The sequence below is a fragment of the Chiloscyllium plagiosum genome, unplaced genomic scaffold (assembly GCF_037043375.1).
Source record: "Chiloscyllium plagiosum isolate Xiang-an unplaced genomic scaffold, Cpla_swu_hap1 HiC_scaffold_13, whole genome shotgun sequence".
Taxonomy (NCBI): domain Eukaryota; kingdom Metazoa; phylum Chordata; class Chondrichthyes; order Orectolobiformes; family Hemiscylliidae; genus Chiloscyllium; species Chiloscyllium plagiosum.
In genome coordinates this window covers 76,239,474-76,252,762 of record NW_028270151.1, presented here as the reverse complement: position 1 = coordinate 76,252,762, position 13,289 = coordinate 76,239,474, and the positions used below count along the sequence as shown (strand labels likewise).

Sequence of the window (13,289 nt, the reverse complement as noted above, 5' to 3'; positions counted from 1 at the left end):
GTGGGTTGCGCTTCGGCGGGTCGGTGTGGACTTGTTGGGCCGAAGGGCCTGTTTCCACACTGTAATGTAATCTAATCTAATCTATTCCTTCTTTACTAATTCTCACCTCTCTCCATCACCAATATCACAATTCTATCTCATTCAGAGTAAACTTTGAAATCTTATTCCCAGTGAATCATTTAATTACAACAACAAGGCCCAAGGGAAAGGCTGTTCAGTGCATCCTGAACAGATTAGCATTTAATAATACATGGCCAGAAAACTGATGGCATCACTCAGCAGTAATACTTGGTTTCGAGAAAAAAATTAACAAGAAGTATATTACATGATGTTCTTGCTTTTTAATTAGATTACTTACAGTGTGGAAACAGGCCCTTCGGCCCAACCAGTCCACACTGATCCACCAAAGCACAACCCACCCAGACCCATTCCCCTACATCTAACACTGTGGGCAATTTAGCATGGCCAATTCACCTAACCTGCACATTTTTTGGACTGTGGGAGGAAACCCCCACTGACACGGGGAGAATGTGCAAACTCCACACAGTCAGTTGCCTGAGGCAGGAATTGAATCCGGGTCTCTGGCACTGTGAGGCAGCAGTGCTAACCACCGTGCCGCCCCACCATGCTGCTCTTCCCATCCAGCTGTTAAGTGTGATGAACAAGTAGCTGATGGTGTCACCATGGCCCACTAGCTCACATTTCCATCTATTCCTTTACTCTGACCTTCCTCTTCTGAGTTCCTGCTTTCAGATACGACTACCTCCTGAGCAACAACAGCTGCCTAAGGAGGAGAGAGAACATCTGCATAACATTTATCAAGAGGTTTAACAGATTGATCTAACTCATACAACCAACAGCACAGCCACTGATACTTCACACAGCTTAGAGATGGGAACAGAGTTGAGTTTGGCTTGTCTGGCAGCCTCCTTTCACTGCTAATAGAAGTGAATATGGAAGCATAATACATAAAGTTAGTTTAATGTTAATATTTTTATTGCTGTTTTATTGATACTTAAACTGATTAAAAATAGAAAAGGGAAAAGCAATGAGGCATTGCTGGAAAATCAGATGGAGCAACGTTTCATGAGAGATGGCAGTAATGTTGGAGCTGAGCCAAAGTGTATTATGTTAAATCTGTGTTTTCTGTAAATTGAAATTTTTGTGAAGTCAGAAAACAAAGTGCAACATTCTCTAAGGCACCATGTGGTTTATAATCATCATTCAGTTATCTGAAACCCTTAGTTATTTATGTTACCAATTTAGAATTATCTACCCCAAAATGTGTTAATAACAAAGAAACAATATTAGAGAAGCAAGGTGGGGCATGAAAGTATCTTAACGTTAGCCTTGGGAGGTCCACAGGGTTAGATTGGATTGAATTCCCCATGTACAGTATACCAATTTAAAATTATTCCTTTAGACAGAGTAATATATCCCACCAGTCAAAAGCCTGATGGGATTGGATGCAATGTTGTTTTGATACCTCATCCAAATTTACTCTTTACTGGAGTCAGCAAATAATATTAAGTGAGAAGATTTGCATTTCACTTAAACTAAAGGTTTCCCATTTCTTTGTTTTGGTTAAGATTGCACCAGACAGATTCAAGTAAACTTTAAAAATGCTTCAAATATGAAGAACTCTGGAAAATTAGCAAACACCACTCTCAGGGTTTGTGACATCATTGGAACCTCACCATATGTCACTGAGCTCTGGTGTTCTACTCTTACCAGTCAAGTATTTGATATTTCATACAATTTGTGATGAAACATGAAGACAGATTAAAGTATGCTTTAATGTTTGAAAATGTTTTTCTCTGTTTCCAAGCAGGCAGAGGAGCAGCAGAAGATTCCCTCTGAAGTAAGGAATCCAAAAAATGAGAGCCTCAAGGTAAGTAAACATAATAATAATTTTAAAAACAACACGGTCCAATTGAGAAGGAAAATAACTATAACTGATGTTGTTGGTTTGCAATTGATAGACCATTGTATTGCAAATTACAGAAGTGACTGCTACATCAATGTCTGTGTGATGCATTATGACATCTTTTGCACATCTGTAACCCAAGTTAAATGTTGACTGATGTAGCCCTAATGACTGTTCAGGTCTGTTTTATATCAATGTTGACTAAGTCTGATTTCCTAATGCCAACAAGTTGGCCATCTAAATGTACAGTTGGGAGTCTAATATGGAAAATAACATCCATTCTGACTACGACAGAGAATGAGCAGCATTTTTAACTGTGTCAGGTTGATAATAAATGCATGGGTAAGTGTTGTTAATGGGTAAATCTCTACCTTCATTTGGAAAATATTCATTTTGATCTATTATCAATAGAACAACATTTTGGGAGGGGAGGATGTTGGGGATACTTTTGTGAGCAGACTCCCTCAACCATGTATGATATATAATTTTGCTTTAATTGTAATTACCCATGGAATTGCTCTCTGCTTAAAATGGTAACCATGGAAACGTATACATAAAAATTCAGACAATTCAAGTTACTAGTTATTACTAGAGGAACTACCCAAGCTGCTGCTTCTCATAGCACAGCCGCAGAGCAGAGCAGAACACATAAACATAGAAAATAGGAAGAAGGGTCAGCCATTTGGCCCCTTGAGTCTGCTGCACCATTCAATAGTGATCATGGCTGTTTGACTCAGTACCCAGTTCCCCTTTCTCCCCCTACCTTTTGATCCCTTTAGCCCCAGGAACTATATCTAACTCCTTCTTGAAAACATTCAAATTCTTCACCTTGACTGCTTTCTGCAGCAGAGAATTCTGCAGATTCACTACTCTCAGTCCTAAATGGCCTATTCCATATTCTTAGACTCATCCTGGACTCCCTAATCATTAGGAACATCCTTCCTACCAGCAATAAAGTAGAAAGAACAAATGTTACATAGATACATTTTCTGCATATTTATCTTTGGAACGTAGAGATAAGCAACCAGCAAGTGGATTTGGTCTCAAAGGTTTTCACTCATCATATTTAAATATACCCCTTGATTGACATCCACATTTGCTTTAAAAACATTGCAAAATGTAGTTTAATCAGAAAAAAAATCAAAATGTATACCCTTCAGTTTAGAAGGTCAGAAGTAATCAAATTATGAATTATGAAATTAAAATTATAAGATATATTTGAATAGCTTCAGAGAAATTATTTGGTCTAACGAGGAGAGTTCAGATCAAGAAGAGACAATCCTCAAGTTAGAACCGGGCCATTCAGAAGCAAAGCCAAGAAGTGCTGCTCCTGCACAAAGGGTGACAATAGGATAATTGTAATAATTCAAAAATTATTTGAATGGTCTGGAGGCTGGTGTTCAAATCCAGTGTGGAATTAAAATTCAATTAGTAAGTCTGGAATAGAAAAGCTAGTCTGAGTGATGTTAACTATGAAACTATCATTAATTATTGGATGAACCCATCTGGTTCACTAATATCCTCAGGGAAAGATTTCTACCACCTTTACCTGGTGAAGCCTCCTTGTGACTCCAGACCCACGGCAATGGCATTAACTTAAACTGCTCTCTGAAGAAAGTCACTCAGTTCAAGGGGCAGTTAGCAATGAAAGCAATGAAAGCAATTACTGATTTGCCAATAATACCCTCAACCTATGAGGGAATAAAGAAACAAAGGGCCATAGAAATGATGGGCTTGTTTTCCAATGTCTGTAGGTATTGGGACAAATGAAATCGTGTTCAAGACTGAGATCTCACAAAGCCATTGTTATTCCATTGCATTCATTGCTCTCATTCAAGGACATTCATTTCATCTCATGTTGCATCAAACTTTTGAGGTTTCTAATGGCTCAATTTTTTAAATTTACTAAGTTAATCCTGTTTTAATATTTTCAATTTTTAAAAATATCTTCTGCCTCAGCTAATGTTAAATTCTTTCTGATATAGTTGATTTGTTATAAGACCATACGAAACAGAAACAGGAGCAGATATGGCCCCTCGAGACTGTTCTAACTTTCAATAGGATCATGGCTGATCTGACATTCCTCACATCCACTTTTCTCTGTTTCTCTGTGACTCTTGATTTCCCCTACAGATCAAGAATCTATCTCAGCCTTAAGTATACATAATTACTCTACCTCCTCATCTCACTTTGGCAGAGTCCCAAAGACTCAACCCTTAGAAAAGAAATCCCTCCTGATCTCAGTCTTAAATTGCCACCTCTATATTCTGAGAATATGCCCTCTGGTCCGATAGTCTTGCAATGAGGGGAAACATCCTCTCAGCATTTACCCTGTCAAGTCCCTTAGAAATTTTATATATTTCATTGAGATCACACCTCTCATTTTTCTAAACTCCACTGAGTCGAGTCCCAACCTGTTTAGCCTTCACTCATAACATTATCCCTACATACCAGGGATAATTCTAGTGAATCCCCTCTGAACTGCCTGCAATGAAATGATATCTTTCCTCAATACGGGGACAAAAACAGGTGTGGTCTCACTAGGGCCTTGCACTGTTTAGTAAGATTACCATACGCTTATATTCCAACCCCTTTGAAATAAGGGCCAACATTCCATTAGCCTTCCTGATTACTTGCTGCATTTGTGTGTTAGATTTCTGTGTTCCATGTACAAGTATCTCCAAGTCCCACTGTATTGCAGCTTTCTGAAGTTTTTCTCCATTGAGATAATATTCTGTTGTTCAGTTAAAAATAATAAAAACTTCAAATTTCCCCACATTATAATTCATCTGCCAATATTATGCTCACTGACTCATCCTATCAATATCTCTCTGTAAAGAGTTTGTATCCCTCTTGCCACCTGCCTTTCCACTTATTTGGGTGCCAGCTGCAAATATAGCTTCAGTGCATTAATTTCTTTCATCAGAGTATTTTATATATCTTGGAAATAATTGTTGTCCCAGCAATAAACCCTGTGGATCCCCACCTGAAAAAAACCCTCACCTCTACATCCTTGCTGTTTCCTGCCCATGAGCCAATTCTCTATGTATGCCAACATCCTGCCTCCAACATCATGGGTTCTTATTGACTTAACCTTTCATGGCTCTCCTCTATCCACTCTGGTTCAGATTTCCTGAAAACTTCTAATAAATCAGACATGATGTTCCTTTCATGAAGTCATGTTGTCTCTGCTTGATTAGATTATGATTTTTCAAATGTTCTGCAATTACTTTCATAATTGATTCCAATACCTTTCCATCAATAGATGTTAGGCTAATCATCCTATAGTTACCCACTTCTAGCCACCATGCCTGTCTGAAATAGAGATGTCACATGAGTGGTTTTCCAAACCTCTGGTACTTCTCCAGAATCAAGGATTTTTGGAAAATTATGATAATGCATACACTATCCCTGTAGCTACTCTTTCAGGATTCTATGATGCAAGCCATCAGGAGAAAGTGAGGACTGCAGAAGCTTAAAAATGTGTTGCTGAAGAATTCCTGAAGAAGGGCTTATGCCCGAAACGTCGATTCTCCTGCTCCTTTGATGCTGCCTGACCTGCTGCGTTTTTCCAGCAACACATTTTTAAGCTGCAAGCCATCAGGGACAGGGGATTTACTTGCCTTTAGCCCCCATTAGTTTGACTCATACCTCTTCTCTCGTGATGATGATGACACTTCATTCCTTGCTGGATTCTTCAGTATTAATGGGACATTCAAAGTTTCTTCCACCATAAAGATGGAAGAAAATTATCTGTTTAACTCCTCTGCCATTTCCTTGTGCCCCATAACTTTATCCTCAGATTCATTTTGTAAAGGGCCAATGTTTACTTTGACCTCACTCTTCATTTTTATATATGTTTAAATAAGCTCTTATTGTTTATTTTCATATTTATTGCTGGTTTCTCCACATCCTCTTCTTTAGTCCTTGATTGCTGAATTCTGAATTGATCCCAGTTTTCAGGGCTACCACTGACTTTGGCCTCTTTATATGCTTTACCTTTCAATTTACCATTCTGTTTAACTTCCTTAGTTGGCCATGCTAGATTTATCCCTCTCATAATCTTTCCTCCTGACTGAGATGTATTTTAGCTGGCAGTCATGATTATCTCTTAGTTTACTTACAGTGTGGAAACAGGCCCTTCGGCCCAACAAGTCCACACCGACCCACCAAAGCGCAACCCACCCATTCCCCTACATTTACCCCTTTACCTAACACTATGAGCAATTTAGCATGGCCAATTCACCTGATGTGCACATCTTTGGACTGTGGGAGGAAACCGGAGCACCCGGAGGAAACCCACGCAGACATGGGGAGAATGTGCAAACTCCACATAGTCAGTCCCTGAGTCGGGAATTGAACCCAGGTCTCTGGCGCTGTGAGGCAGCAGTGCTAACCACTGTGACACCGTGCCGCCCATCTCCTTAAATGTCCGCCACTGTTTGCTTACTGCCATTCCTGCTCAATTTTCCAGCCAGTTCATTTCAGCCAACTCTATCTTCATTTCATTGTAATTGCCTTTATTTAATTAAAAGATTGAACCTGAACCCTGGGCCCCAGACATTGGGCCCAGTTTTGACCCTGTCCTGGTCCCTGACTACACTCGTAATAGATATTTGAGGAAAATGTGAGGAACTGTGCATATTTAAAGAAGAAATAAAGAAGAGTTGACCTGGTGTAAGAGGTTTTGTCATTTTAACAACTTGATCAGGTGGACTATTAAAATGCTTCCAATTTCAGACCCATCCCTCCCATGCATTTCAGTTAAATAGAGGAGATTGGGGTGATTGATCAACTCACTCCCAGGAAGGAAATAGGCCATTTAAATATTAAAATCAAGCTCTGACCCTCATATTTCCCCCTTGTTCCAAGTTTAAACCTTGATGGCTGTGTTTCCTAAGCTTCGAGAAAACTAGAAAGCTGAATCGACATAACGACTGCTTTAGAAGAAAGGTTAACACCTTTATAGCACTATGTTTGGACATGGAATAGCGCTTCCTTCCTGAGGATTCCTACACTTTCGGAACAAGCCATTTGGCCCAACAGGTCCACACCGATCCAGTCCCTTCCCCTTACATTATCCCTGTAACCCTGCATTTCCAATGGCCAATGCACCTAACCTGGACAGCCCTAAACCATATCAGCAATTTAGCATGGACAATCCACCTAATCTGCACATCTTGGGAGGAAACCGGAGCACCTGGAACCACATGCAGACACAGTGAGAATATGCAAACTTCACACAGTTACCTGAGGGTGGAATCGAACCCAGGTCCCTGATGCTGACAGGCAGCAGTGCTAACCACTGAGCCACCACGCCACCCCTTCTAGCCAAATGAACTTTCTTTTCAGCTTGCATTGGACCTCACTAATTATCTCACTCCTCAATATTTAACCTGTCTGGAATCAGAGATTGGAATGCTCCCATGCAAATGGGAATAACTCTAACCCCACAGGCAAGCTCCTCAGAAATCCCACAAATGCATCAACAAGCTGCCACGCTGTTCCTGTGGCTAGGGATGGCCTTGTGGTGCTACTACCAATAGACTATGGAGATCCAGGTCTTGTTCTGGGACACAGGTTCAAATCCAGCCATAGCAGATGGTGGAATTTGAATTCAATATCAAATCTGGAATTAAAGAATTTAATAATAACCATGAAACGATTGTCAGAAAAGCACATCTGGTTCACTAGAACGATTCTGGGTAATCCAAGATGGAGGATGGGAAAAATTTCTGTTTGTAACAGCTGCTCCTTTATGGAGGTGATTTTCTCAAATTCCAGGAGCAGTAATTCATATGCTGTTGCATTGTTTTGGAATTTGGAGAGAAAAAAAGTCAAAACAACAGCACTTTTAAAAGGGAGAGGAACAGACAAAGGAAGCCCAAGGTGAGGTCATTGCAGGAGAGAGAGAGAGAGAGAGAAAGAAAGAAACTGACACCACAGTGAACCTGCACAGTTACTGCCTTTACTGTTTGAATTCATGTATTGCTGGACATCAGAGTGCATCAGGGAAAATTTAAACAAGTGAAATTCACAACTAATCTTGGAGGGATCTGTTTGGGAAAGGTCACAGCACAGAAGCAGATAAGTGGATTTTAAGCATGGCCTTAAGATAATTCTGCAATAGTGAGCAGAGTGGGTTCTTTCTTGATTATATGTTTTATTGATTTATGTCTCTTGATTAAATTTAAAATATAATCCATAAGTATTAATTTAACCTGGGCCAGTGTTTTGTAGAGGAATAAGACAGTGCTATTTTCTGGGTCTGTAGATTGAAAGAAGCAAAAATGACCTTTAGTAGAGTGATATGCTCTTCTTGTCGGATGTGGGAGTTTAGGGAGAGTTTACGGGTTACTGAGGATTATATCTGCAATAAATGCCATTGGTTGTGAATTCCTATCAGATCGAATGGATCGATTGGAGAGGCAGTTAGAGGCAATGATGGATTAACAAGAGCAAGGGGATGTGATGGATGGCAGTTATAGGGAGGGGGAAAGTCTCAGGTACAGTCACATAGATGGGTTAACTACAGGAAACGTAAGAGAGATAGGCAGGTAGTGCAGGTGTCTTCTGTGGCTATCCACATTTCAAACAAGTATGCTGTTTTGGAAAATATAGGGGGTGATGGACACTCAGGGATACATAGCATAAACAGCCAAGTTTCTGGTATTGAGACTAGCTCTAATGTAATGAGAGGTACGTTGGGTTCCAAGCGATCGATTATGTTAGGTACAGACAGATGTTTCTGTGGCCAGCAGTGAAAAATCAGAATAGTGTGTTGCATCCCTTGTGCCACGATCAAGGATGTCTCAGAGAGGATGCAGAATATTCTCAAGGGGGAGAGGGGAAAGCAAGAGGTCATTGTCCACATTGGAATCAATGATATAGGAAGGGAAAAGGTTGAGATTCTGAAGGGACATTACAGAGAGTTAGGCAGGAATTTAAAAAGGAGGTACCTCGAGAGTAGTAATATCTAGATTATCCCCAGTGCTACGAGCTACTGAGGGCAGGAATAGAAGGATAGAGCAGATGAATGCATGGCTGAGGAGCTGGTATACAGGAAAGGGATTCACATTTTTGGATCATTGGAAGCTGTTTTGGGGTAGAAGTGACCTGTACAAGAAGGACGAACTGCACCTAAATTAAAAGGAGACTAATATACTGGCAGGGAAATTTGCTTTGGAGGATTTAAATTAGTAAGGTGGGGCGTGGGACCCAGGGCGATAGTGAGGAAAGATTTCAATCTGAGACTGATACAGTTGAGAACAAAGGCATGTCAAACAGTCAGGGCAGGCAGGGACAAAGCAAAGAACGAGGTCAGACTGATAAATTAAAATGCATTTAGTTCAACTCAAGAGGCCTAACAGGGAAGGCAGATGAGCTCAGGGCATGGTTAGCAACATAGGACTGGGATATCATAGCAATGGCTCAGGGATGGACAGGACTGGCAGCTTAATGTTCCAGGATACAAATGCTACAGGAAGGATAGAAAGGGAGGGGGAGGGGGAGGGGGAGTGGAGTTTTTGATAAGGGATAGCATTACAGCTGTGCTGAGGGAGGATATTCCCAGAAATACAACTAGGGAAGTTATTTGGATGAAACTGAGAAATAAGAAAGGTATGATTACCTGATTGGGATTGTATTATAGACCCCTGAATAGTCAGAGGGAAATTGGGAAACAAATTTGTAAGGAGATCTCAGTTATCTGTAAGAATAATAGGGTGATTATGGTAGGGGATTTTAACTTTCCAAACATAGACTGGGACTGTCATAGTGTTAAGGGTTTAGATGAAGAGGAAATTGTTACGTGTGTTCAAGAAAATTTTCTGATTCAGTATGTGGATGTTACCTGCTAGAGAAGATGCAAAACTTGACCTACTCTTGGCAAATAAGGCAGAACAGATGACTGAGAGGTGTCAGTGGGGGAGTACCTTGGGGCCAGTGACCATAATTCTGTTAGTTTCTGATAGAAAAGGACAGACCAGATGAAAAAGTTGAAGTTCTAAATTGGAGAAAGGCTAATTTTGATGGTATTAGGCAAGAACTTTTGAAAGCTGATTGGGCACAGATGTTTGCAGGTAAAGGGACGGCTGGAAAATAGGTAGCCTTCAGAAATGAGATAATGAGAGTCCAGAGAAAGTATATTCCTGTTAGGGTGAAAGGAAAAGCTGGTAGGTATAGGGAATGCTGGATGACTAAAGAAATTGGGGATTAAGAAAAAGAAGGAAGCATATGTCAGGTACAGACAGGATAGATCGAGTGAATGCTTAGAAGAGTATAAAGACAGTAGGAGTATACTTAAGGGAGAAATCAGGAGGGCAAAAAGGGGTCATGATATAGCTTTGGCAAACAGAGTTAAGGAGTATCCAAAGGGATTTTACAAATACATTGACAAAAGGGTAACTAGGGAGAGAACAAAGGCGAGTCAAACAGTAAGGGCAGGCAGCCTTTGCGTGGAGCCTTAGGAGATGGGGCAGATACTAAACGAGTATTTTGCATCAATATTTACTGTGGAAAAGGACATAGATAGAGAATGTAGGGAAATAGATGATGCCATCTTGAAATATGTCCATATTACAGAGGAGGAAGTGCTGGATACCTTGAAATGCATAAAAGTGGATAAATTCCCAGGACCTGATCAGGTGTACCCGAGAACTCTGTGGGAAGCTAGAGAAGTGATTGCTGGGCCTTTAACTGAGATATTTCTTTCATCGATAGTCACAGGTGAGGTGCTGGAAGACTGGAGGTTAGCTAACGTGGTGCCACTGTTTAAGAAGGGTAGTAAGGTCAAGCCAGGGAACTATAGACCATTGAGCCTGACGCTGGTGCTGGGCATGTTGTTGGAGGGAATCCTGAGGGACAGGGTGTACATGTTTTTGGAAAAACAAGGACTGATTAGGGATAGTCAACATGGCTTTGTGCATGGGAAATCATGTCTTACAAACTTGATTGAGTTTTTTGAAGAAGTAACAAAGAGGATTGATGAGGGCAGAGCTGTAGATGTGATCTATATGGACTTCAGTAAGGTGTTCGACAAGGTTCCCCATGGGAGACTGGTGAGCAAGGTTAGATCTCATGGAATACAGGGAGAACTTGCCATTTGGATACAGAACTGGCTCAAAGGTTGAAAACTAAAAGGTGATGGTGGAGGGTTGTTTTTCAGACTGGAGGCCTATGACCAGTGGAGTGCCACAAGGATCGGTGCTACGTCCACTACTTTTCATCATTTATATAAATGATTTGAATGCGAGCATAAGAGGTATAGTTAGTAAGTTTGCAGATGGCACCAAAATTAGAGGTATAGGGTACAGCGAAAAAGGTCACTTTAGATTACAATGGTATATTGATCAGATGGGCCAATGGGCTGAGAAGTGGCAGATGGAGTTTAATTCAGATAAATGCGAGGTGCTGCATTTCGGGAAAGCAAATCTTAGCAGGACTTATGCACTTAATGGTAATGTCCTAGGGAGTGTTGCTAAACAAAGAGACCTTGGAGTGCAGGTTCATAGCTCCTTGAAAGTGGAGTCGCAGGTAGATAGGATAGTGAAGAAGGCGTTTGGTATGCTTTCCTTTATTGGTCAGAGTATTGAGTACAGGAATTGGGAGGTCATGTTGCAGCTGTACAGGACATTGGTTGGGCCACTGTTGGAATATTGCGTGCAATTCTGGTCTCCTACCTATCGGAAAGATGTTGTGAAACTTGAAAGGGTCCAGAAAAGATTTACAAGGATGTTACCAGGGTTGGAGGATTTGAGCTATAGGGAAAGGTTGATTAGGCTAGAGCTGTTTTCCCTGGAGAGTCAGAGGCTGAGGGGTGATCTTGTAGAGGTTTATAAAATTATGAGGGGCATGAATAGGGTAAATAGACAAAGTCTTTTCCCTGTGGTGGGGGAGTCTAGAACTAGAGGGCATAGGTTAGAGTGAGAGGGGAAAGATATAAAAGTGACCTAAGAGGCAATGTTTTCACACAGAGGGTGGTACATGTATGGAATGAGTTGCCAGAGGAAGTGGTGGTGGCTAGTATAATTGCAACATTTAATCGGCATCTGGATTGGTATATGAATAGGATGGGTTTGGAGGGACATGAGCCAGGTGCTGGTAGGTGAGACTAGATTGGGTTAGGATTTCTGGTTGTCATGGACAGGTTGGATTGAAGGGTCTGTTTCCATGCTATACATGTCTATGACTCTATGACTAGTGCCCTTTGGGGAAGGAAACTGCCATCCTTACCTGGTCTAGCTTACATGTGACTCTAGACCCACAGCCAAGTGGTTGACTTTTAACTGCATTATGAGTTATTTGAAATTGATCATAAATGCTGGCCTAACCAGCGATACCCCAATCCCATGAATAAATTATAAAAAACAAGTAGAGAGAGTGGTGTAGATAAATCCAATAGCACAGTTTCAACACCTTTGGTAGTTCTTTGACACCCGGCTCCGCATCTTACCCTACACCCATGGAGTGGTCATCCCTAAGCATTGAGAGAGAGAGATGCTTACAATCCTTTGTGATCTTTGGTTTCTTATATGTACTTATTTAAGGAAGCCTTTATTTCTGTTCTTGCAGTATGGGCAAAAGGAAGATACAGCTGAAACCGAGGATGAAAGTATTGACCAGAACACTCAATCAATAACAAAACCTGAAACTCTGATCCTGGAAACATCAAAAGATCCTGTCCAGTCACACAATGACCTAATCATCTCTGAAATGCTCGCATCCTTGTCAGTATTAGAAGAGAAAGAGGCCACCGTAATGAAAAAGCACCGTGCCATGCGTCATGGCAACAAAATAATTCACGGATTAAGTGAAGTCTTTGAGGTAATGTACAGATGATAATTCAAAGCTAGCAATGACCACACATTGTCATTTAATTTGAACACAATATTTTCTCAGCTTTGCTTAGTTATTGGTCAGAGTATGAGAGAGGGATCACATTACAGTCACCACTTGAAAGCTAATATGGAATATTTAATGATGACAGCTTTAGAGGAACCACTCCTTGATTTTGGCAAGAAATGTTATAATTTGAAAACTGCAATTGGAATTGCATCTTTCACCTCTTGCTGGCTGGAGCTGTTGATAATGGAATTGTGCTTACCCAAGGCATTTATAGTAGCTTTTGTTTCTGTTCCTGAAGCTAGATAGTAACGAGCGGGGAATGATTGAATTCCTGGATGTGACCGCAGAAGAAGCGCCGCCACCGCCACTTCCTATACAGGCCAAGCTCACAGCACAGGAGAGGAAGAGAGGCAATATCGTCCAGGAGATCTTAAATTCAGAACGGGACTATGTTAAAAACCTACGTGATATTTATGAGGTATGCCGTGGATGACAAGTCAAAAGAAATAACGCTAAT

General features: G+C 40.8%; 1 protein-coding gene across 1 annotated transcript in view; it reads left to right on the top strand.

The window, feature by feature from the left end:
• The first annotated feature begins 1,633 nt into the window (after nt 1-1,633).
• Nucleotides 1,634-13,289, top strand: part of LOC148148348 (rho guanine nucleotide exchange factor 4-like) — a 79,726-nt gene continuing 68,070 nt past the window's right edge. The window contains exons 1-4 of the mRNA XM_087993921.1: nt 1,634-1,738; nt 1,829-1,891; nt 12,500-12,751; nt 13,071-13,250. Of these exons, the coding sequence (XP_087850047.1) occupies nt 1,634-1,738; nt 1,829-1,891; nt 12,500-12,751; nt 13,071-13,250 (600 nt within the window). The remainder of the gene's footprint in view (nt 1,739-1,828; nt 1,892-12,499; nt 12,752-13,070; nt 13,251-13,289) is intronic.